Source organism: Phalacrocorax carbo, chromosome 2 (assembly GCF_963921805.1).
Source record: "Phalacrocorax carbo chromosome 2, bPhaCar2.1, whole genome shotgun sequence".
NCBI lineage: Eukaryota > Metazoa > Chordata > Aves > Suliformes > Phalacrocoracidae > Phalacrocorax > Phalacrocorax carbo.
The window spans coordinates 81,687,384-81,713,239 of NC_087514.1; the positions used below are offsets into that span (position 1 = coordinate 81,687,384).

Here is a 25,856-nt window from a genome sequence, read left to right on the forward strand (position 1 = left end):
ATGAAGCCATGTTCATAAGAGGCAATACAAACTCAAGTCCCTTGGAGAACCAGGTGATGTTGGGACAGAATTATTATGTAAATTATTATAAGCTTAACTATAGATATGCCTCTGCTTGCTCATACCCCTCATTGCTGTAAGGGGTAATAAAGTGCACTCATGAACCTTGCCATTTGTTAAGTCTTTTCTTTCTGAAAAAGCAAAGGATAGCTATGAAAACTCCTGTCCTGTCAAAAATTATGCTTCCAATCCTTCATACAATAAAGAACAAGAAACATTTAATGTCAACTCAAAACATGGCTCCCTTCTTCCTCCAGTTTCTGAGCAAATCTAAAATTCTGAAGTTTGGAATTAAAACTCATAAACCCATAATGCAATTCCAAAAATAAAACTACACTAAACCATCCCTCTTTCACCAAAAAATAATGCACAACTTAAAATCTCTCCATGGCATCTGGGTTCATCAGAATAAAGATCTTTCTTGCTTTGCTAAATCAATCATAGCAAATGCTTTAATGAGTATTTGGCAGTAGATGAATAGCAAAAGACAACAGAGTACATCTTTTGGAAGAAGTGCGGCTAATTGCAATACATTCTCCCCACCAGTTTCAGCTCACATGTTTATAAATTAAAGAGTTTTCTTTTTTTAATTTTCTTTCTTCCTTGTAGGAGCTATAGGCTGTAATAAAGAAGCTTCTTTCATGGAGCTGCTTTTTTAATTTGCAAATAAACATATTTCTCTGAAAAAAATCTTAGCAGTAAATTCTACTGGCAGAACAGAGAATAAGATAGCAACTAAGTTTCATCTTCCAAGTTTAAAAGTTATTCATTCTGTCCTCTTCCTTAATGTCTGCCTGTATAAACATTACAGAACTTGTTTCCCTGAGCTCCTATATTTTACACTGAATGGATTGCTGATGCATACACCACAAGAACCTGATACTAATTTCATGCAGTATCTCAACTGGTAGTTTCATTTCTTTCTGAAAAGAACTTTAAGATCTATGCTATATAGCCTACAAAGGACCTGCTTCTGAGATTAAAAAAATACAAAGCTCATCTGCATTTTTTTATTTTATCTGCACTTAATGCACTGACTGTACAATAGTTCTAACCACAAACAGATTCCATCAGCACAATGTTTTCTCTTTAAGATGAGGTGATTATCAAAAACAGGGAACTAAGTTTCCAAAGCCAGGTGAAAAATCTGTTTACTAGTCGATGAAAAAAGCTCTCTGTAATGTTCTCATTGAGAAGTAAAAGCACACAAAAAATGCCAACAGTACTTTAAAACACAGGGATTGATCACATGTAAATTTATAGAAATTTACATGCCACCAGGATTAAACTCATCATCTGCCAATATGCAGCTGTTGTCATGTTTCACATTTGTCCAGTGTATCACCTGTTCAATTTGTTTGGTCCACCCTTTCATGCAGACTTCTATTCTTTCAAGAGCGTCTATGCTGTTAACAACCATCAGATAATCTGAAGGTCCTCTTAGAGTTTTCAGATCATATGTTTCACATTTCTTCAGACTGACCTAAAACACAAGTTTTAAAAAAAATCCTGAAATGCTGAAATGTTTGTGACAAGTAATCCAGGAACTGTAAAAAGTAACTGGTTTCCCCACTTGGGGTATATCTCACTTCATAGGCCCACTTTAGTTTAAATTAAACTGGTTTGAGCCAGAACTGGACTCCAGAATCTGGAGAATTCACCAGCCCAGAAGCTGTGCTCTCAAGTCTTTGTGAAGGAAAGGGCACAAGCAGGAACTAACAGTTAAAGCAACTCTGTGTCCTTGGTTTAAGAAAGATCACAGCTATTGAACAATGAAGAAGCTAATAGCTTAAAGGAACTGGCACCAGAATAAACAATAACCGAATCAGCTGCAGAATTGTTAAAGCCACAGACTTTCAGAGACATTGAAGCTACAAATGAACGTAAAATGAGTTGCTGATGACAACAAAAAAGAAGTGTTTTTTCTCCAGTTTAACAAAAGCAATTTTTAATGAGTATTCTACAACAGCAGCTAATTCAAAAGCTCCAGAGCAAGAGACATTCTACAGCCAACTCAATTTCTAGTTGCCACATGAACATACTACCTTTTCCAACAGACTCTGCTGAGTTCCTGATAGCACACTAACAAACGCTTCAAGGGAACGAAGGAAGTCCTGCTTAATATTGGAAGCTTGCTGAGGTTCACCAACTGCAACCCAGCCACAGTCCATAGTCTCTAAGGCTGGAATGAAGATTTCTGATATCAACTGCTCAACGCTTTTTAGTAAGCCATATCGACCTACATTCATCATATTAAAATTTACTTCCTGTAAAAGAAACACAATACAAGTTGAAACAGAAAACAAAATTTTGCCGTCATTACATTTATTCCAGTCCTATTGCCTTGAGAACCTCAAAAATTACCAGTGGGTGCAAGTGCTCCTCAAGTAATAACAGCATAATTCTTGCCAGCAGGGTCTGCAAAGTTTGCACAGGGTCACAGTTTGTCATACAAAAGTGAGGAAAAGAAGATCTGAAAACACTTCCAAAATACAAGTATGAGACACCTCTATTTATAAAGTTCAGTTTATCTGAGTAAAGTTATTCCAGCCTGCCACTTCTAAAGCTACCAGAATTATATTTTTTAATATATTCATACATACATATATATAGGCAGAGATCAGTGTACTTAAAAGGCTTAGATACCAGAAGAATTATGAACTACAGTTAATTCTGTTTTCCAGTTGCGCAAATATTTTGGTCCAGGAAGAATACCTCTACCCAGTTTGAGAGAGAAAAATTCACAGAATATCTGCTTTTTAGACATTCTGAAAAAGACTCTGAAGACTTTTAAGGTAAATTGCATGAATCTGCCAGCCACTTTTTGCTTCGTTAGAAGGCACACACAAAAATTTTTCAGCAAAATAATTTAATAGCAAACAACTTGTATTTAAGTGTCACACATTAAATGTCTTCAGACATATCATTCTTACTTTTCAACTTGTCCTTCCTAGTTTTAAGGTATTATCTACTATCAGCAAGGGCTATATCATTACTTGTGAAGAAGTCTGCTTTACGCATCTTTTAGTTGCAATTACCAGATTGCCAGCACTATTAATAAGCAAAAAATCTTCAGAAGTTAAATAGTAAATAATTGACTATAATCTAAGCCAGGTATTTTAAAATCATTTTAAAAAGAGATTAATCATTAAACTTGAAAGCATATATCTGTAGAAATCAGATAATAATCTGGTGATGACAGCCAGCTCATCCACCCTTTACTCTTCTATTTCTTGCCTACCTGGGCAAAACACAGTCTTAAAGGTTTTCCTAGAAAAGATGGGGGAAGTTATAACTTGCTGGCTTAGGAGTTGTACTTGAAAATTCCCATTTTGAAGTGTATAGAAAGTTTTCCACAACACTAAATTCTCATTTAGCCCATTATTCTTATTTTAGTTCTCCAATTAGTTTGTCTACAACTACAGTATTCCCTACATTCCCTCGCTACTAGAACATTTGATTCAGTTTTGTTCACCTCAGACTGTCACAGATTTAAGGAGTCTTTCACCAGTAAAAGCTTGGTTATATATAATTTGCATATACGCTCGCAAAAATAAACCATATTTTGTTTCTTAAATAGATTTCCTAGCACTTAATGAAATTTAACAGCATATTAAATAGGTATTGACTAATTGCTCTTTGTCATTTTGGATTCTCATAAATTTTCTTCCTTAGCATCATTTCTTCATAGATGAATAGAATGACACACTTCAAGTTGCTGCCACTAGATAATGTTGTTGTTTCCATTCGCCTCCTCTTTTGTCCTGTGTTTCGTCTAGCCAGACTGTGTCCTTTTGCTCATACCTCCATGTCAAAGGAGGAATGTCAAATTACAAGATGAGAGGAAATACCCCGTGATGAAAATTAATTTTAAACAAGACTCTGTACAACGATGAGCAGTCACTCTTACCTGATAGATATTTTCAGTTGTGATGGGTTTAAAAGGGCTAGATCTAATGAAGAAAATGCATACACCAGTTAAAGCAACTTCTTTTCCTTCTGTCACAAATACTTTAGGTTTCTTCTTCTTTGTCAAATGAGAGTTGATTCCTGTTCCTGGAAGGCCAAAGGGCTCTAAAGATTCAAATAAAAAAAAATCATTTAAAAAACAGTGACTCTTTATTCAAAGAAAAGTTTTCTAAACGAACAGTTCTGTCATCATATGTGTATCCATGAGTCCCAGTCCCGTGGAACCACCCCATGGGACTATCCACAGACAATACACGACATCCAGAGTCCTCACGGCACAGTAAGAACTATTTCATCTAGTTTTGCCATTCTCACATCAAAAGCCTTTCATTTCTATTCATGTACTTGCTTTCTATTCCTTCTAAGCAAAGGTTTAGGCTCAACATCCTCTTACATGGCTCTCTATCGCATAGCTGCAGATAATGCTCTACTGCTTAAAAAACAAAACAAAACACAGCAAATGTAGTTTACCTCAGAGGAGCTATTATCAACTGTCTTTCCTCAAGAACGTGCAGACCTAAGCCTAACATACAAAAAAAAAAGAAATGGAGTGCTTCTAGAAACAAGGAGAGACAGGCCACAGCAAATTGTTTGGGAGAAAAAAAACCTAAAAACCCAACAGGCAGCTACAAGGGATTTCCCTGTCCTTTCCTCTTCCCCATACATGAATATGATGTTCCCATGCTTTAATGTTACCAACAGCCTAAAAGCCACCAAGAAGTAGCAGTGTCTTCTGAGGAAAAATAGTCCTCTTAAATCGTGGTTTTGGCCACATTACTTCCCTGTTACTAGTCTTCTAGTATTTCCTCAGAATGAAACATGTACGCACGCGTATCTTGGTGAGACGCTGTGTAGTGGATTAAGCCAGCAGGCAGCAAACACCACAGAGCCATTCGCTCACTGCCCCCAGTGGGGTGGGGGAGAGAATCACAAAAAAAAAAGTCGTGGGTTGAGATACAGACAATTTAATAGGACAGGAATGGAAGGGAAAATAATAATAATAAAAGAATACACAAAACAAGTGATGCACGATGCAATTGCTCACCACCTGCTGACCGACGCCCAGCCAGTTCCCAAGCAGCAGAACCCTGGACAGCTTTTCCCCCACCTCTATATGCTGAACATACCATCATATGGTGTGGAATATCCCCTTGGTCCATTGGGGTCAGCTGTGTCCCCTCCCAGCTTCTTGTGCACCCCCAGCCCGCTCGCTGGTTAGGTGGGGTGAGAAGCAGGAAAGGCCTTGACTCTGTGTGAGCCCTGCTCAGCAGTAATAAGAACATCCCTGTATTATCAACATTATTCTCATCCTAAATCCAAAACACAGCACTATACCAGCTACCAGAAAGAAATAACTCTACCGCAGCTGAAACCAGGACACACTGCAACAATAAAAAGATCAAAAAGCAAATTGTTGATACCAGTAGTTAAAGGACAATATCCAAAGAATTGCAAAAAGTTATAAAGTCCCCCACCCCTTTTTCATTCAGGCACACGACCATCTGCCCCAGAGATCTCTATTTTGGATCGGGTGGCCACCCATAAGTCCCCTCCCCTCCCTTTTGTTCACATCACCTTCCCCACCTTCCCCTTTTTCACCACACCTCCTGCAGAAGTCTCTTTCTTGTTTACCTCAGAAGCACATCAAGGGCTCTCTTACCAGCAAAACAGTCTTGACTCTGGGAATTTTATTAATTTGATTTATTGCCCATTAACATACACTTGCACTATCCATGTATGTCAGTAATTAGAGAGGCTAGACTTCTAACACCCATCCTAGTTTTCAGGGCAATCCCATAATGTGTGGAGCTGGAGTAGGTAGTATACTCTGCAGTCCCTTAGAAAAGATGTACTTTTATTGAAAAGGGTGCTAGAAGTTGATATGCTGCATATTAAAAGTGCTATTCAAAACATTGCAAAAAATCTGCATGTGAGGGTGGGCATAAAACCAGACTTTGAAATGACCCCTTAGGGCTCTAGAGGACGTTTTCCTGAACTCAGAGATAGAGTCTCCTGCTCTGCAGGGGCACAGATCTTGTAGGTACGCTTCATGGGGTCATCTTCTGCCCTAACAGAAGCGTCCACCAACCCACACCAGGGTCAGAAAACCAGCTTGTATATGAGCTGGTGTGTAGGAAGTGCCTTTGCCAACAAGATGCATGTAATGCCATAAAAATTCACTTAACTTCATTGATTAGAAGCCACCACTATAGCTGCGATTTTCGCTTTGCTAGCCTAAGAACCACTGCCTCAGAACAATCAGCACAAAACATTCTTTTACAAACTCTGCCCCACATAAGAAGGAAAAATGTACAGTACAAGCTGCACACTGTGATGGCATTTATACTGGTTTTGGCTAAGAAGGGGTTAATTCTCTTCACTGGTCCTTCACTGGCCTGTGGTGGTCAGGGTCCTTTCCAGCTTCCCGCGCTCTGCCGCACCAGCGGGAGGCCGGGAGGGGCGGGGCCACGGCCGGGGCAGCTGACACCAACTGGCCAATGGCAGGTTCATTCCACACCACGTGACACCATGATCAGTTTATTAAGGGGGGCAGTTGGCGGCTCGGGGAGGTGCAGCATCGGGTTGGCGGGCAGCGAGCAGCTGCGTCACACACGGTTTGTTTCAGCGGTTCATTCCCCTCCCCCGGGTTTCGCACCTCTCGTTGTTCTCCTTTCCATTGTATTTTTGTTGGTTTTTTAAAATTTTAATTATTAAACTGTTCTTATCCCAACCCACGAGCGTTACCCTTCTGATTCTCTTCCCCATCTACCAGTGGGGCAGTGAGCGAGCGGCTGTGTGGGGCTGAGCTGCCGGCTAAACCACGACAGTCTTTTTGGTGCCCAACGTGGGGCTCAAGGGTTGGAGATAACAACAGCTGCTGGTCACAGCACCATGTTGTCCTTTTTGCAGCTGGTGTTAAAGATCGGTGTTGGTTTGTTTAGTCTGCTGTGTTCTGCTGTGATTAGTAATGTTTTGCATATGAGATTTATCATGCAAACACTCATTTTCAGCTTTATCTGGTATTTGGGGTTTTTGCTGGAACCGTTACTGTACTTTGGATAGCACCTTGTTGAGGCAATTAGCAATTATACCTCCTCCTCTGAGAGATTTTATATGGAGGAAATACAGAATAGTATCTTTGCAACTTTGTTCTATGAAGTCTCCGCCTTTATTGCAACAACCTTTTTGTATCTTGAACATCCTTGGGTGGTAAGATGCACTTATTGTTAGTTTTTGGGCATGTTGTTTTGGTTTTGACTAAGCAACTTAAGAATGTTACCCAGAAATCTGCCCCAAGGCTTGATAGTTACGAGTGGCAGGGCATGTGGGATAGCATGGGCAAATACCTAGGGAAGTAGGCACCCCCAGTGTTTTGGAGTTTCACCCCTGAACAAGTGCAGAATCCTGAAAAGCTAGTAGAATATTTGGAGAAAGTATGTTGTTACGCTGGGAACTCCAGAGAGACACAGATAACTGCAACGTGCTGGGGCCTGGCCCATGCGTATCAAGCCCTGCTCAACAGTATTCAGTGCTCCCAAGGGGAAGAGGTGGTCTCTGGATTGAAAGGCAAAGTGACAGGCACTGTAGTCACTCCAGCCCTGATGACAGGCACTGCAGCCACTCAAACCCCCACAACAAGTACTGGAGCTGGCTCAGAGAATCAACCCATGCCAGTATCAGTTGCCCCCATACACAAGACGAAATATTGGAAGCTGATGTCAACTTGTTTAGAACGGGATGATGAAGAAGCAGGGCTATCACGAGGAGAAGAGGAGGAAGAAGTCATAAATGAAATAGAGACCACCCGATCCCTGTCCTTGAGCGAGTTGCGAGATATGCGAAAAGATTATAGCCGTCGTTCAGGTGAGCACATTGTCACCTGGCTGCTCTGATGCTGGGATAATGGGGCCAGTAGCCTGGAACTAGAGGGAAAAGAAGCCAAACAACCGGGTTCCCTTTCTGGGGAAGGGGGCGTTGACAAAGCAATTGGGAAAAGAACACAAGCCCTCAGCCTCTGGAGGCGACTCCTGTCCGGAGTGAAGGAAAGGTATCCCTTTAAAGATGTTACATATCGCCTAGGAAAATGTACAACTGTGGAGAAAGGCATCCAGTATCTGAGGGAATTAGCTGTGCTTGAGGTGATTTATGGTGACCTGGACAATCAACAGGCATCCAAAGATCCAGATGAAGTCGAGTGCACACAACCCATGTGGCGGAAGTTTGTACAGAGCGCACCATCTTCGCATGCAAGCTCATTGGCAGTGATGTCCTGGAAAGATGACGAGACACCAACGGTGGCGGAGGTGATTGATAGACTCCGGAATTACAAAGCAAATATCTCTTCCTTGCTCATCTCTGCTGTGGAGAAACTATCCCAAGAGGTCCAGCAACAAAAAGAAGGTATGTCCTACTCCCCACCCCTACAGAGTAGTGTCTCAGCTGTTAGGAATAAGCGTCCTTTGGCTCAAAGAAGGGGATACACACCACGGGCCATCCTATGGTTCTACCTGCGTGACCATGGAGAGGACATGATGAGGTGGGATGGCAAGCCTACCTCGACCCTACAGGCACGAGTGAATGAACTGCAAGGAAGAACAGTCACTCAGGGAGGCTCTTCCAGGAAAGCTGCTGCTCCAGTTTCCAGTGAGCAAGTCCCCAGACAGAGGAGTAGAAGCGCTGATTTTATTTCTAAGCTTAATAGAGAGATTCTTGATTCACATTTACAGGAAGTGAGTGATGAACACTATGATCAGGACTAGAGGGGCCCTGCCTCCAGCCAGATGGAGGAAAGGGATAACCAGGCTTACTGGACTGTGTAGATCTGATGGCCTGGCATGTCTGACCCACAGGAGTATAAAGCTTTAGTGGACACCGGTGCACAGTGCACCTTAATGCCATCAAGCCATATAGAGGCAGAACCCATCAGCATTGCTGGAGTGACAGGGGGATCCCAAGAGCTAACTGTATTGGAGGCCAAAGTGAGCCTAACTGGCAATGAGTGGCAAAAGCACCCCATTGTGACTGGCCCAGAGGCTCCCTGCATCCTTGGCATAGACTACCTCAGGAGAGGGTATTTCAAGGACCTGAAAGGATACAAGTGGGCTTTTGCTGTAGCTGCCTTGGAGACGGAGGAAATTAAACAGCTGTCTGCCTTACCCAGTCTCTCAAAGGACCCTTCTGTTGTGGGGTTGCTGAGGGTTAAAGAACAACAGGTGCCAATCACCACCACAACAGTGCATTGGCAGCAATATCGCACCAACCAAGACTCTCTGATCCCCATCCATGAGCTCATTCACCAACTGAAGAGCCAAGGAGTCATCAGTAAGACCCACTCACCCTTTAACAGTCCCATATGGCCAATGCAGAAGTCTAACGGAGAGTGGAGGCTAACAGTAGACTATTGTGGCCTGAATGCAGTCACTCCACCTTTGAGTGCTGCCGTGCCAGACACGCTAGAACTTCAATGTGAACTGGAGTCCAAGGCAGCCAAGTGGTATGCCACAACTGATATCGCTAATGCATTCTTCTCAATCCCTCTGGCAGCAGAGTGCAGGCCACAGTTTGCTTTCACATGGAGGGGCATCCAGTACACCTGGAGTCGACAGCCCCAGGGGTGGAAACACAGTCCTACCATTTGCCATGGACTGAGTCAGACTGTGCTGGAACAGGGAGAAGCTCCAGAACACCTTCAATATGTTGATGACATCATCATGTGGGGCAATACAGCAGAAGTGGTTTTTGAGAAAGAAAATAGTCCAAATCCTTCTGAAAGCTGGTTTTCCCATAAAACAAAGTAAGGTGAAGGGACCCGCACAAGAGATCTAGTTCTTAGGAATCAAACGGCAAGACAGATGATGTCAGATCCCCACGGATGCAATCAACAAAATAGCAGCCATGTCTCCACCAACTAGCAAAAAGGAAATACAAGCTTTCTTGGGCGTTGTGGGTTTTTGGAGAATGCATATTCCACACTACAGTCTGATCATAAGCCCTGTCAAGTGACCCAGAAGAAGAATGATTTCAGATGGGGCCCTGAGCAACCGCTGACCTTGAACAGGTTAAACAGGAGATAGTTCACGCAGTAGCTCTTGGGCCAGTCCAAGCAGGACAAGATGTAAAGACTGTGCTCTGCACTGCAGCTGGGGAGAATGGCCCTACCTGGAGCCTCTGGCAGAAAGCACATGGGGAGACCCAAGGTCGAACCCTAGGGTTTTGGAGTCGGGGATACAGAGGGTCCTGCAGATACAGAATACAGAAGCCCGCTACACTCCAACTGAAAAAGAGATATTGGCAGCACACAAAGGGGTCCAAGCTGCTTCAGAAGTGGTTGGTACTGAGGCACAGCTGCTCCTGGCACCCCGACTGCCAGTGCTGGGCTGGATGTTCAGAGGGAACGTCCCCTCCACACACCATGCAACTGATGCTACGTGGGGTAAATGGGCTGCACTGATCACCCAGCGGGCTCGAGTAGGGAACCCCAGTTGCCCAGGAATCTTGGAAGTGATTATGGACTGGCCAGAAGGCAAAGACTTTGGAATATCACCAGAGGAGGAGGTGACACGTGCTGAAGAAGCCCCACTGTATAACAAACTGCCAGAAAAGGAGAAGCAATATGCCCTGTTCACTGATGGGTCCTGTCGCCTTGTGGGAAAGCACCGGAGATGGAAGGCTGCTGTATGGAGTCCTACATGTCAAGTAACAAAAACTGCTGAAGAAGGTGAATCGAGCCAGTTTGCAGAGGTAAAGGCCACCCAGCTGGCTTTCGACATTGGCAAACGGGAAAAGTGGCCAGTGCTCTAGCTCTGTACCGACTCCTGGATGGTGGCAAATGCCTTGTGGGGCTGGCTGCAGCAGTGGAAGCAAAGCAACTGGCAGCGCAGAGGTAAACCCATCTGGGCTGTCACACTGTGGCAAGATATTGCTGCCTGGGTAGAGAACCTGGTTGTAAAGGTACGGCATGTGGATGCTCACGTCCCCAGGAGTTGGGCCACTGAAGAACATCAAAACAACCAGCAGGTAGATCAGGCTGCCAAGATTGAAGTGGCTGAGGTGGATCTTGACTGGCAACATAAGGGTGAACTATTTCTAGCTCGGTGGGCCCGTGACACCTCAGGCCATCAAGGGAGAGATGCAACATACAGGTGGGCTCGTGATCAAGGGGTGGATTTGACCATGGACGCTATTGCGCAGGTTATCCATGAATGTGAAACATGCGCTGCAATCAAGCAAGCGAAGCGGGTAAAGCCTCTGTGGTATGGGGGACGACGGCTGAAATACACATATGGGGAAGCCTGGCAAATTGACTATATCACACTCCCACAAACCTGTCAAGGCAAGCGCCATGTGCTTACAATGGTAGAAACGACTGGCTGGCTGGAAACATATCCTGTCCCACACGCCACTGCCCGGAACACTATCCTGGGTCTTGAGAAACAAGTCCTGTGGCGACATGGCACCCCAGAGAGAATTGAATCAGACAACAGGACTCATTTCCAAAATAGCCTCATAGACACCTGGGCCAAAGAGCATGGCATTGAGTGGGTATATCACATCCCCTATCACGCACCAGCCTCTGGGAAAATCGAACGGTACAATGGACTATTAAAGACTACACTGAGAGCAATGGGGGGTGGGACATTCAAGCACTGGGGTACACATTTAGCAAAAGCCATGTGGTTAGTCAACACAAGGGGATCTGCCAACCAAGCTGGCCCTGCCCAGTCAGAAATCCTACATACTGTGGAAGGGGATAGTGTCCCTGTAGTGCATGTAAAAAATATGCTGGGCAAAACAGTCTGGGTTCTTCCTGCCTCCAGCAAAGGCAAACCCATTCATGGGGTTGCCTTTGCTCGAGGACCTGGGTGCACTTGGTGGGTGATGTGGGAGGATGGAGAAATCCGATGCGTGCCTCAAGGGGATTTGATTTTGGGTGAAAACAGTCAATGAACTGCATGGCACAATGCAAACTGCTATATAATATTGTGTGTCACCTCTGTGTTGTACCAATGATATCGGAGTACGAGCCTCCCAACCCATGGAAGATCAACTATGAAACAAGCCGTGCAGCAGTGATGGAACGATGACTGACTCAGTACACAGCAACCCAACGGCACACACACCATCTCTCCCACCCTGAAAAGATTGATACTACAGATGGAGCCCAGAGTCATGGACTAGGTGAACTCAGTGAACATTTTAATGGACAATTTAATGGACGTTCTACAGGGAAGGTCCATAGACTAAGGGAATGATGTCTGTGTATTATGTTAAAGGACAGGAAGGGGAGGTGTGGTGGTTGGTAAGGTTGTATTTGATCATATGGGACGTGGTGATGGTATAAATGATATGGAATAAGGGGTGGAGAATGTGCTGGTTTTGGCTGAGAAGGGGTTAATTCTCTTCACTGTGGTGCCTGTTTCCCACACTCTGCCACAGCAGTGGGAGGCTGGGAGGGGCAGGGCTACAGCCAAGTCAGCTGACCCCAACTGGCCAATGGGGTGTTCATTCCATACCATGTGACACCATGACCAGTATATTAAAGGGGGCAGTTTGCAGCTCAGGGAGGGGCGGCATCACTTGCTGTTTGTTTTGGTGGTTCATTCCCCTCCCCTGGGTTTCACACCTCTCATTGTTCCCCTTTCCATTGCCTTTCTGGTTTTTTTATTATTTTTATTTTAACCTTCTGATTCTCTCCCCCATCCTGCCGGTGGGGGAGCAAGCGACTGTGTGGGGCTGAGCTGCCAGCTCAGCCATGACAGCATTACCAGTAACTGTACACTCACAGCTGTGAGCAAAGGCAGCCTCCAACACTTCATCCCACACTCACTTGTCTTTTCTTCCTTCATCACCAGTTCATTATTTTTTACCCCCACCCCAACATGCACGGTCTTTTGGGGACTTTTGCTTATTGACTCAATGCACATGTTGATGTGAATTTGGTTTTTTGTTTGGTTTTTGTTTGGGTTTTTTTTCCCCCTCCAGCTTTCCACATTGCCTGCATCTTGTGGCACATCTCAGACTAAAGGCCACCACATTCACACTGTAGGGTCATCTGATCAGTCTGGGGTGAGCAAGGGGAACTCTGATTAGATTCCCAGGCTTTACCCCTTCCCTCATACTCTCTCCAACATAATTCCAACACTTCAACTTAGGCATGGTAAAACCTGTTCAGCAAAATTCTAAACAATGGTTGAGTTTGTATTTTCATTTAATTTTCTATCCATATTTAAGTTAAAGTTACTTCTATCAAGTAGTCTTTTCATACCTTTTAGATATATATGTACATATACTGAGAATACATGAAGCGTTAAAATACATACTTGTATGAGTGTGCAAATACATGTTTATAAATGTATGAACACATGTATTTAGAGATACATATAGTTATATTTACGAGGCCCTTCTTGTACCCTCCATTTGTTTACCTTGGATGAACTCCTACCAACACATCACAGGGTCTCAGAGGTCACACGGGACCTGGCTAGTCCCAACAGCAGCAGCACTGGAGACTGGGACAGATGCCATGGGAAAGGGAGGATGTCCTTGCCACAGGGGCCCTGAGCTGCCCCCAGGGTAAGTGAGAAGGAAGCTTCTCCCAGAAGCATGGTAATTTGGAGGGCTCTGGGGAAGGGAAGATATGAGCAGAAGGGACTTCTGGGGAAATGGCCCTGCCACCCATAATGGAGGCCTCCTGGGGCCATTGGTCCAGTAACAGGACCACCTGGATGGATGGTCATGTGCCAAGAGATGTGGAGTGCTTCTACAGCACATTGGTGGTGTGATTGGAGGGGAGGGGGCAGAACATCTGCCACTGCTCACCTTGTGTTAAAGTCATCTTTTAACTATCAAAAACCATTTTCCAACCCCCCCCAGGCAAGATTTGCTGGGCTCACAAGGAAGTACCTTGCTGCTGCATACTAACAATATGCAGAAGTGCACTAATAAGCTTCAATAATTTCATTAACCCTCATTTCATGAGTAAGGACAGATATAGTATGACCAAACTTGACTTGCCTTAAGCACCAGTTTATAAGAACTTTACTATTTGCTTTTTCCTTGCAGGCTTGCTCAGCACAACTGTAATATATTGCAGAAAAATCTAAGATGCTTTACCTGTATCTGTTGCATCCACATCTTGGTAGTAGAACATCAGATGACGCAGACCTCCAAGGGCCAAGAATTTGTCAATGCGCTCTATCTGTTTGAGATAATGTTGATGTATTTAGGCATAGCATACCCACTATGAAAAGTTCAACTTGCTCAGATTTTTAACATACGGGGCTGACATACTCATCACATTATCATTGTTCAATAATAAAATTATACCAGGCCCAGTTACTACCCCCAAAAAATGCCTAAGTTGCCTTGTTCTTTTAGCAGCATACACCATGCTGAATACAAATGAACATTGCCAGCCCATGCTTCAGTTTACTGAAACCACTTACTGTACATGCTATATGTCATCTCTCAAACTGAGGGCAGGGGACATTTCTTCATTTACTAGGGTGCAGCAGCACCTCATTGAAGTCCCTCACCCATCTTATTCTTACTGCCATTCAGCTAACTAGCTGAGAGCAGAAAACACACAGCTACAGTTAGTTCCACACCATAGGAATAGAAGAAGCCTTTATTTATATTTTAAGCATTAGGGCAATTTCACAGTTCTCCATTAATTTCCAGCTGCCATCAAGCATCCTTGAACCACGTATTGGCAGTGCAGTCCAGGAATCTCACGTATAGGCTATACAGGCCTAGGAAGAAAGCTGCTCTATTCTGGTATGCTGATCAGTGTTTCAGCACTTGAAAGTCTAGCCTAATCCATTATTTTTCTAGATCTGTGAATCATTGTTTCACATAGTCCCTAACTACATAACAATCTTCCAGCAGAAAAGGCTTCTACTTCCAGAAGTTATTCTTCAGAAACATTTGCTGGTACCATTTGTGTTTCCTAGTACAGAAAAAAAGGCTAAGAGTTCACCACCAGCAGGAAGAAAGCAGCATTTATCCCTCTTCCATTAATAACGGGCCTCAGTTACACCAAGATCACATAAACTGCAATTCCAGAACATCTTGGCTGAGTCCTCCAAGATGAGGTCAAAACAACTATTACTTTTCTCTCTCCAAGTATAACAGCTGCCAATATTTTCTTCATCTGACAATTATTCTCAGTCAATATAGTTTGCCAGGAAACCCATTTAGAGATGAAATGCACAAAGGCTGATACAAGTTCTGCTTTTTAACTTATGTAACAGTGTTCTGCACAGCTTATTTTCACCTGGAATCACAGAAACGTGGAACGGATTTCTGGGAGATCAAGGCCAGCCTCCTGTACCATCAACAACAGTCAGATCATCCAGAGCTTTGCCAAGGCTGAGTCTCAAAAACCTCAGGGATAGCAATTACACAGCTCATTTGATTAAACTATTCCCATGCTGCATTAGCCTCCTGGTAAAGAAGGGTCTCTTAATGTCCAGTCTGCAAGTTGTGGCTATTGCCTTCATTATATCATCTGCAACCACTAAGAAGAGTTCAGCTCTCATCTTTGTAACTACTCTTCAAGCAACTGCAGGCTATTGGTCTGTCCCTCAATCTCTTATTCTCCCTCTTCTAATACTTTACATGTTCTATGTCCATCACTATCTTTGTAGTCTTCCACTGGACTTTTTTCAGTTTCTCAACAATATTAGCACTGAAACAGGAATGTATAAATTGAAAGTACACAGATGGAAAGAGAATGCAAGGTATAACAAAAAAACAAATAGAAAACCACACAACCACGTTTACTTTAGTGTCAGGGAGTAAAACAAGATCTACTTGCTCTCTACCTAGCTTTTAAAAAAATAACAATTTCTTTTCAAATCACAGAATTTATCTCCATTGCATATAATACTTACCATGAACTTTGATGCACTGTTTCCTCAGTATACATATTTCTAACTGCTTACCCTCGTGTAGTCAGTCAGATCACTTAGTCACTCTATTTTGTCAAGTATTTTCCACCCAATTTAGTTTCCTAAACTAGACCACAAATACCAGTGGCAGCCTAATGGAAACAAAAATAATATGCAGCCTGCTATGGACAGGACTCTTGAACCTATATGCACTATATATTCAAGAATCAAGAGAGTTCATGCAGCAGATCCAGTATGAAATAGTGTCATGGGTTTTACTGTACTATCTATAACCACTGGAAAGCAGAAATTCTAATCAATTTCAAAATCAATTTTGCCATAATAGGTCCTGAAGCTAAGAACAATTTTGTTCACTTAATTGCAATATGCTGAGAAATATTTTTTGGATGAGAAGACTTGAGTAATTTCAGACACGGTCTGACAACTACCTCACTAAGTATTTGATGGTAATACCAGCTCTAAGGCACCCTATGAGCTTCACTGTCAAATTTATCAGATTACCTGGTTACCATCAAGAATAGCATCTTCTACTTCTGCTTTGTCCAGATTCACACAAGAGGCAACAGTATCCAGTAAGTAACCATGCCTGCCATCCAGCCGAGCACGTTTAGCCTCCCTCTCTTCCTTGAGCTTTTGCTGTTACAAAACACAAAGTGGGCAATGAATAATTCACAATCTATTTTGAAGACAAAGAAAAATCCTAAAGTTTATTTTAAAAAGTAAAGGCTATTACATTCTTCCATACTTGAGGTTTACATTTAAGGCATTCAAATGAAAGTTTTAAAACCCACCCATTATGATTTTACAGTTTAGTTCCTGTGTTCTATTTTCAGATTTAGCACAAAATTTCTATCAGTCTTTTGTACAGTATTATTTATTTGTTGAAAAAAAGGTAGGGGAAAAATAGGTGGTTTATATGTTCAGCTCCGTCATTCTGCAAGTTATCTTCAACACCCTAAGTCCTCAGTCCCAGCTTTTCAGTCTAGTCACAAATGACCATCAAGACAGGATTCTGACTCATCTATCTTATGTATGGAAGATATCGTAAGCATTCTCTAAGATAGATGCTGCTAGAGGAAGCTAGCGTTTCATACATTACCCCTTAATACAATAAGTATATCAAGGCACAAGGTACACAAGTGTTTACAAACGCACTTACCTATAGCTATTATACCATTCTTCAAACAGTATGCCTGCTCCCCTTAAAATTGAATTCCCATATGTAATACACCTCATTACATTATAAACAAAATAGCCTTCTGGAATAGTTACTGGTATTATTGTGCTTGCAGATTACAAGATTTAATATTCCATTTTCAAAAGAAATTTAGAATTATGTTTCATTGGTGGTAAATTCAATCTTTATTTCCCCAGTGATTATGAAAAAAAATCTAGTAATTCTATAAAGTATGCACAAGTGATTTATCCACAAGCTTCTGCAGAGGCAATAGGACTTGCATAATATACTTCATATCCTTATGTAAATACCTTTCCAAATTCCTGAAGGAATTTTCAACTATTTGGTAAACTCGTCATTACTAGCATGCCTTCATAAATACTGAATGCACTGGAAATGTTTTTCCATGTAAAAGACAAACATTCCAGTCTTGTTCTTTATACAGAAATGCCTGAAAAATGCAGCAGCAGATTAATTTTTACATCTGTTTTATTTTATTTTACCTCTTATTCCCTAACATTGTCTCCACTTTCCCAAAAGTAAAATATCATCACAGGATTAGCCTTTCCTACATGTTCTCAAATCGGGAGAAATTTCCCCCAAGTTAGGCATACAAAAAGCAATGATTTGGGATTGAATCAGTTTCACACTAGATAACAACATTATAATCCTAAAAACTCATTTCAGTAATTAGAGCACAACTGATAATGTATTTTTAACATAGAAAAAAATACAACCAATACTCTGCCAATTATTTACCTTCTATTTAATCTAGCAAAAAGCTGTGTTTGTTTTATAAAACAGACTACAGACTACTTTTGTACTCTGCTGTGTTTTCAGCATGGAATTCCATATATATTGGTACACGAGGTATTCATCTTACAGTGGTTATCAGTTCCCAACTCTACCTATACAGATGGCCCTTGATATGTTCAAAGCCTCCCATTTCTTCTACAAGTGGCTGTTTATGTAGGCTGAAATCATGAGCACCGGTCTTCTCAAACTGGGAAATCACACCCTGACATTTGTTCTTTTAATGCTTTCCAATCCCTCAATTGCAGTCTCTGAAGCCCTATAACAAATACACTAGCTATTGTGTATAGCTGTTCACATAGACATCAAATATTGCCTAAGGCTAAGTCCAGCAACAAGAGCATTCGTTAATATGTCACAAAACTTCAAAAGCCTAGTTAACTTAAATTCTTTTAATGAACTGTACCTAGAGAAAACAGGTAATTAACTGGATTGTAAAAATATAGTTTTATGAAGATTAAGACATTCACTTGCATTTAGCACATGTCACTTCTGGAAGGCATTTGCATTGTTCTGGTGGATATCTCTCTAATGCAAATTGCATGCATGTTTTTCCTGATAGAAGCTACAATGTAATTCAAGCACACACCCTGCCTGTCCTGCTTCCATATTTTGATGACCTGCCATTTCTAAGAACAGCTTCTCCTCCCCAAGTGAAGTGTTCCCCAATCAAACACGCACATTTCTCAGTTGTTCCGGTCATCAGAAGACACCTCTCCCTCACTTTTAGGATTCGATTGTCCCCAAAAAAAGAAGAAACCTAACTTCAGTGCTTTCAAAAGCAAGTCATTAATTTTAATATTTAAAAACACTCAGAAGCTGGACTGGAAACTGTTCAAAATATCGCTTTCCATTTGCATACTACTTAAAGAATTAAGGCATTCTTTACTTAGGGACTAAGAATCTCAGACAACGAGTTGCAAGAAAATGTTGAGCTTTCCACCTCTCATTCTTCCCTCCCCACCCCATCTTTAAGGGCCAGACATAAACGAGCAAAAGGCTAATGGCAGAACAAGTAGATTTCTACTCAAGGTTATTTCCTTCCTGGTTTTTGCACAAGGGTACATTTCAGGCCCTCAAACCTTTTGTATCAACCAGAACTTCAGTGAAGGAATTCACTAACCTGTTTTCAAAATTCAATCTTTGGACTTTAAGATGTTAAGTGTAACTATCCCCAGATATCTTACTTCAAACCAGCAACGTGGTCATGGCCTAGGAGTTTGTGTATTTTACATCCTGCAGGATTCACTACAGAAGTACACATCCCTGAACAGCACTTGTGCAAAAAATTACCGAAGAACAGGCAGGTTTATATAATTCAAATAAACATCATTTAACAGAACACTGAAAGAATAAGATCTGAAGACGGAAAGATTGCTAAAACACATAAGCTATCATTTATGTAGGTAAGAGGAATTGCTGGTACGTAAAGTAACACTTACATGCAAACCCTGAAAAGTATCAGCAGGAATTCTGATCAAGGTCATACAACAAAGCCTCCTCATAATGCCCCATGATATGATATAGGAGGATTCAGATGGAATGGTATTTACAGAAGAGAAATGCCTTCTCACTTAGATATCTGGAAGGATTGTCCAAGTTTTTCTATGGTACAGCTTTACATCGGTTCTTCATTTAAAGAACAGCAGCACAGGGGAAATTCCTAAATCCATTTTAACATATGTCTAAATCCATAATCATGAAGCAATAAACGGGGATTAAGTTAAAATAACAAAAAAAAGTGTTTTCTAACTACAAGAGAGTGTAGAGGTGTGTGCAGATATATATATAAGCATAATACATTAAAAGATCAGAAGTCAGCGATGCCAGGGCTCCTTCTTTTGAAACAGCAGCCTCAGAAACCAAATATTGACTATTGCCAACTTATCCATTATAGACTGCAGTTGCTGACGTGTCTGCAGCCACTCTAAATAGAGTTAGCATGAATGTTATTTAGTACGCAGGTCATAACTGCACAAGTTAAAACTTGTTCCTGAACAGTTTATCCAGCAAATGATGCATCTGCTTGTCAGAATACTGTGCATTACTGAATTTAGACATGCTCAAAGTCTTCTGGATGAGCAATACACTTCCACTTTACTGGGAAGCTCAATACTGGAAGAGTCAAAAAATAAGAGTGTTCTATTGTTAATTTACTGTCTCACCCAAAACTTATTTTACCAACACAGCATTCCTCTGTCTCTCCTTTAACTTGCTACGATGTTTTATACTGCACAAGCATTGCTCATGGATTTCCCTGCAAAAGTAAACAGCAAACCATTTTACACTTTCCAAGCGCGCTGAGTTTTCAGATGCACATTTTTATTCATTCCTCTCCAAAAAACAGACACCCTACAGAACTGAGGCAGTCCCCTTCGCTGACTCTTAAATCTCAAATATCAGTCAGAGCTTTCCCACTTTTGTTATAACATTACGTTAACTCAGGAACAGTTTGTTCAAATAACCAACTTTTGAAATTAGTCTAAGGGTCTTAATGACTTCTGTATTTTATTACTGCTTCTCAATACTATGCAGTGCCTTCAAAATTGTGTTCCCATATTAAAAGTATGGGAAAAGCAAAGTTAAACTTCAGTTTTCCTTGGTGGCAGAGCCCCACCCCACCCCCCCGCCCCCCATTTTGTTGCCAAATCTAGCATCCAGCTCTTCATCTTTGATATTATACCATTACCAGACCACTGCAACAATCTGGACAGGGCACAATTACCAGTAGCCAAATGGATAAATATCTCCCAGTGCAAATTTACCTTTCAAAACAAACTGTGCAACTAAGCCTTTATTGATAACCTATCAATTAACTTACAAGACCAGTTACACAAAAAACCCCTACCTCTTATGACAAATACCTATCCCAAATACTCTATTTTGCTTTAAAAGGCATAGTTTATCCATTTTCATTTAATTAGAATATTTTGTGAAGCCAGTGTCATCCACTTACACCATTTTAAAACACACATTTTTCTTCCCCCTACTCACCCCTCAATTACACCTTTATTCAAACTATATGGTTAGTAGTCAGGACCTAGTCCAAAGTTCAGTTCTCCTTACCTTTTTAACTCTGTCAATGCTCTGCTTCCAAAGTTGCTTTCTTCCAGCTCTAAACATTGTACTGTTAGATACAAGCATCAAGTCCTGTTTTTTGGCAATAAGCCTTAAAACATGGAGCAAGTTTCTTGATTCATCATTTTGAACTCTCCCCCCAACATTTTGTTCCTATTTGTTTCATTCCTTATCTGTAAGAACACCAAAAACACCCTAGAAAATACAGTAAGGACTTAAAAAGCCAGCAACAATCAACCTTAGCTCTGTATCTTTTCTAAAGTTCAGTTCTAATGTGCATTTAAGTTACTTGAAAACTAAATCAGACTACTTTAGAAACTAGAGTTCTCTAATAACCATCAGAATTTACTGCCTGTAGATTAGGAGTTGAAAATTACTGCTACCAACCACAGTGTTGTTAAGGTGATATTGTTTATATACAAACACTGCTCCACACAATTCATCGTGCTCAAGGGCAACATAACCATTTGCAAAAGTCAATTTTATAACTACTTATCTGATTTGTGTTTAACCTTCGTAAGTAATCCTCATGTCAACAAACATCTTTGTTTCCTTGTCACACATGACTGTTTAAATATATAGCCACAACACTCAAGCAGCTTTCAAATAGCTTTTACCTACACACTACTAAATTACTGGATTTTCTATTCATATTTTATACAAGCACATTCAGCCTCAGTTATTTTTCAGTTGTACAATGGTTGCTTAATACAGCAATTTTTCTTCAGCAGGAATGTTAAGTTTTTTCTTCTCAAAATAGCTTTAATTTTTTTCATTTCAGTGACAGAATCTAATCTGATGTCCTCTTGAAAATGCCAAGAAAAACAAACTCATGATCCAATATTAGGAACAAGAAAAACAAGAAAATTTCAGAGCTATTTCAGGCTTAGAATGCCCCTACTTATTTCTGCTTCCACTCATATCAACGTGAATCATGCCTAAAAATCACTTGACAACCTCAGTGCTGATAAAAATTGCATGAGTAAAAACATTTTCCCCACATTATCTGATTTTTCCGCACAATTTTCCCCACCTACTATAGTCAAATCTGATTATGTATACATGTTGGAAAGAGAAAGACTGAAAAATTTGCATTTAGTGTAAAAGAAAACATTTGTAGCTTTCTCTGAACCCTTTACAGCCTTCTTGCTTAGAATGAAACATGTTATTATTACATATTGAGCTAATTCCTGGATGTATTTCAGAACGCTGAAGAATTATTCTCTTCTTTGCGGGATATATGTGATTTCTAATGTAAAAACTCAGCCCAGTTGGCTTGATTTTACAATGCATAACAAGAAAAGTTCTTTTTTAAAAAAAGAAATACAGGGAAAACCAAACCTTGAATAAATCTCTCAAAGAACAATTAAGAACCATGGAGCTTTTTCATAAAATGATGTAAGGTCATAGCAACCAACTCACAGAACCACTAAATCATGTATGCTTAAAGAGATCTCTGGAAGTCATCTAGTTTTCTGCTCAAAGCGAGTCCAATTAGAGGGAGCTGCTCAGAGATGTGCACAGTTGAGTTCTGAATACCTCAAAGGATGGAGATTCCACCTCTTTGAGCACTAGAAATGTCTGACCACCCTACGTAAATATTGCTCCCATCTTTCTAACCAGAATCTCCTACATTCCAGCTTGTGTATATTGGCTCTTATTACCATGCGTCTTCATGAAAGTCCAGCTCTGTCTTCTCTGTCCCCTCCCATTAGAAACTGTAACGTGCAATAAGGTCTTCCCTTAGAGAACCGTGTTTGTCGGGATCTATGAAGAAGAGGCTAAGTATCTTCTCATACATAATGCACTTTGGCCTCCTGACCATCTCGGTGACCCTCTGCTGAACTTGCTCTGTCAACCTGCTGGCTATTTCAACCTCACATATAGTCAGCATTCTTTGCTGCAAGGTGCATTACTGGCTTATGTTCAACTTGGCATGGAACAGAACCCTTCAGCCCTTCTCTGTAAACCTGCTATCTAGCAGATTGGCCGCTGGCCTGTACTGTCATACAAGGTTATTCTATCTTACTGTAGGACTCAGCATTTGCTTTCTTTTATGTTCCTGTCAGCCCATTTCTCAAGCTTATCCTGGTCTGTCTGACCAGCAGTCTTGCTCTCCACATAAAACCTTCTCCCTCCGGTTTGTTATCATCAACAGACTTACAGAAAGAGCACTCTCTCCATCATTCGGGTCATTTGTAAAGCCACTAAAGAGTATTAGCCTCGGTATCAATTCCTGAGGGACACCACTAGCAACTGGTCACCAGCTGGACTTGGTACCACTTGGAGTCTGCTTATCCAGCCAATTTTGGACCCAAATCATCAGACAATTATTCAGTCCATATACCACCAGTTGGACTCCAAGGATATTATGGAACACTTTGCTAAAGCCAAGATAAAGACCACCACCACTGCTTTACCCTTGACCATAGCCAGCCATATCATCACAGCAGGCAATCAGGTTGGTTATGCAGGATTTGACACCTGTAAATATATGGTGGCTGTTCACAATCATCATCTTTGTCTTTCACATGCCATAAATTGCCTCCAGAACACTTTGTCCTACAAGCTTACCAGGAACTGAGGTGCAACTGACTGGTCTGTAGCTCTCTGGATCTTTGAACATGAGCCAACAGCGTGCCCTGTCAGCCAAGAGGGCCAACCACGTCCTGGGGTGCATCAAGCACTGCATTGCAGCCAGTTGAGGGAGATGATTGTCCCACCCTACTCCGCACTAGTGCGGCCTCACCTTGAGTACGGTGTGCAGTTTTGGGTGCCACAGTACATTATACAGTACACAGTACAGTGGGCCTATGTTTTCTTTTGCTGCCAATGTACTCAGAAAAGCCATTCTCATTTCCCTTCACCCTCTTCACAAGTTTGCACTCCAGCTGAGCTGTTGCTTTCCCAACTCTGTCGCAGGTATTGTCTCTATATTCTTCCTGGGTAGCCCATCCCTGATTCTACCTTATATGGAAGCTGCGTGCATGTTTGTGCTCAGACAGGGTCTCTGTGTTCACCCATGCAGACCTTCTGCAAGGCCTGCTCTTCCTTCTACACATTGAATGACCTGTCCTTGCATTCCAGTGATGATGCTGTTGCAGATCAACCACTTTTGGTTGGTCCTGTTTCCCCTAGGGCAGTCGTTCATGAGATCCTGCCAACCAGATCCCCAAAGACATCAAAAATCTGCTGTCCTGAAAGCTAAGGTTGTGAACCTACTGACTGTCTTGCTCCCTTCTCTCAGGGTTTTAAGCTCCACAACTTCATGATCACTGCAGTCAAGTCTTCCCTCGACCTCCACATCTTCAGCTAGCTCTTGTTTGTGAGTGTCAAGCCCAGCAGAGCATCTCTGTAAGCTCATTTATCATCCGCAAAAAGAGTCTTCAACACACTCCAGAAATCTCAGCCATTTAAATAACTTGGAACATGGCATTTTTATATTATTTAAAAGGCTGGCAAAATTAAAATGACCGGCTATCACGACAAGGAATAATCTAACCCACAGATTTGACCCATGTATGTGTTAATACCAAATCACAACTCATTAACTTACATAGGATATATTACAGCTGCAAAAAGGTCTTCTAAGTCAGCTCTCACTTAGGACCTTTTAAGTAGACTGCATTTACAGTACTAGATAATATGCTGGTCTTGGTTGGAGTCCTGGAAAGATTTTTGACATTTATGGGAAGCAACTTCCTGTGATCTTCTACCTCATTATGTGTTAAAAAGGAAAACTGAAAATAATTAAGTGGCTGAGACAGTACTCAACTGCCATTGTCAGGGCACTATTGTCCTCATGTCAAAAGCCAGACTTCCAGCATAGCCAATTTAGCACACCACTAATACAACCAACAACTCAGAAGGCTAAGAAGCAACCTTTCAGTCTGCAGCCATTTTAGTCTGTCATGTGTCTCTGGATAGCCTTGACTATGTTCAGCACACTACATAACATATAGTCTGATTTGGGGTAAACCACCACTATGCAGGTCAGTAAAACCATGAAGCGCACAATCAACTGCATTAGAGAAAAACCCTTTAGATGAAAATATTAAGTTATCATATTAGTTTAGGAATTGTGAAAGTTCATTTCACAATGTAAAAAGATTTTTTTAATAGTGTTATACTGCACAGCTTCGGCAGCAACATTGCTTTTACTGCAGTTAATGACAGATGGTAGTTAGCTACCATCTAGTGGTTAAAAGCTGAAAGTGTACATTACTTTTATGCTGTTTTTCACAAGACCACAAAATACAGTCTCTCTAAAATTTGGCAATTGAAATTGTCCTTCATGGTGATGACCACTTACAAATCACAGATGAAAATCTATACTCAGAAGTGAAGGAACTTAAGGGATATTCTACTCTGCTGCATTCTCTCTCATACAGCTGCAACAATAACAACCAAAGCTAAGAGCGGACTACTTACCTTGAGCTGCTTCCAAAGTCAAAAAACATTGAGGCCTTACTACCTTTAATTAAGGCAAGGATTTTTAACTGCTGTGCTAAGCAAAACTAAAACTTCAACATATTTAGTGATTTCCTACACTAGTAGGCATTTGGGTTGCTTGTCATTCAAAAAAATGCTTTTTGTCTTAAACACCTAATGAGTGTACAATTTGTCAGCCATCTAATTACTCATTTGAGCCGAAGTAAGACAACAACAAAGGCTATCACAGCTAAAAAATACACCTTTTCTTCATCTAACTTGTTTGATGAGGTAACAGATACAACTAAGATTTTAACCTATAACCATGTCATCTTGCTGACCCAACAAGCCTTTTATGGCAAAAGAAAGACAGTACTGCTTAAAGAATTAACCTACCATGTAGGAAGTCCTAGAGT

The 25,856-nt window shown here is 41.4% G+C and overlaps 1 protein-coding gene across 1 annotated transcript in view; it reads right to left on the minus strand.

Moving 5' to 3' along the window:
• Positions 1–25,856, minus strand: part of DNAH5 (dynein axonemal heavy chain 5) — a 158,219-nt gene that overhangs the window by 119,154 nt on the left and 13,209 nt on the right. The window contains exons 2-6 of the mRNA XM_064443395.1: positions 16,443–16,577; positions 14,143–14,227; positions 3,971–4,134; positions 2,106–2,327; positions 1,406–1,543 (exon numbers count right to left, since the gene is read on the minus strand). Of these exons, the coding sequence (XP_064299465.1) occupies positions 1,406–1,543; positions 2,106–2,327; positions 3,971–4,134; positions 14,143–14,227; positions 16,443–16,577 (744 nt within the window). The remainder of the gene's footprint in view (positions 1–1,405; positions 1,544–2,105; positions 2,328–3,970; positions 4,135–14,142; positions 14,228–16,442; positions 16,578–25,856) is intronic.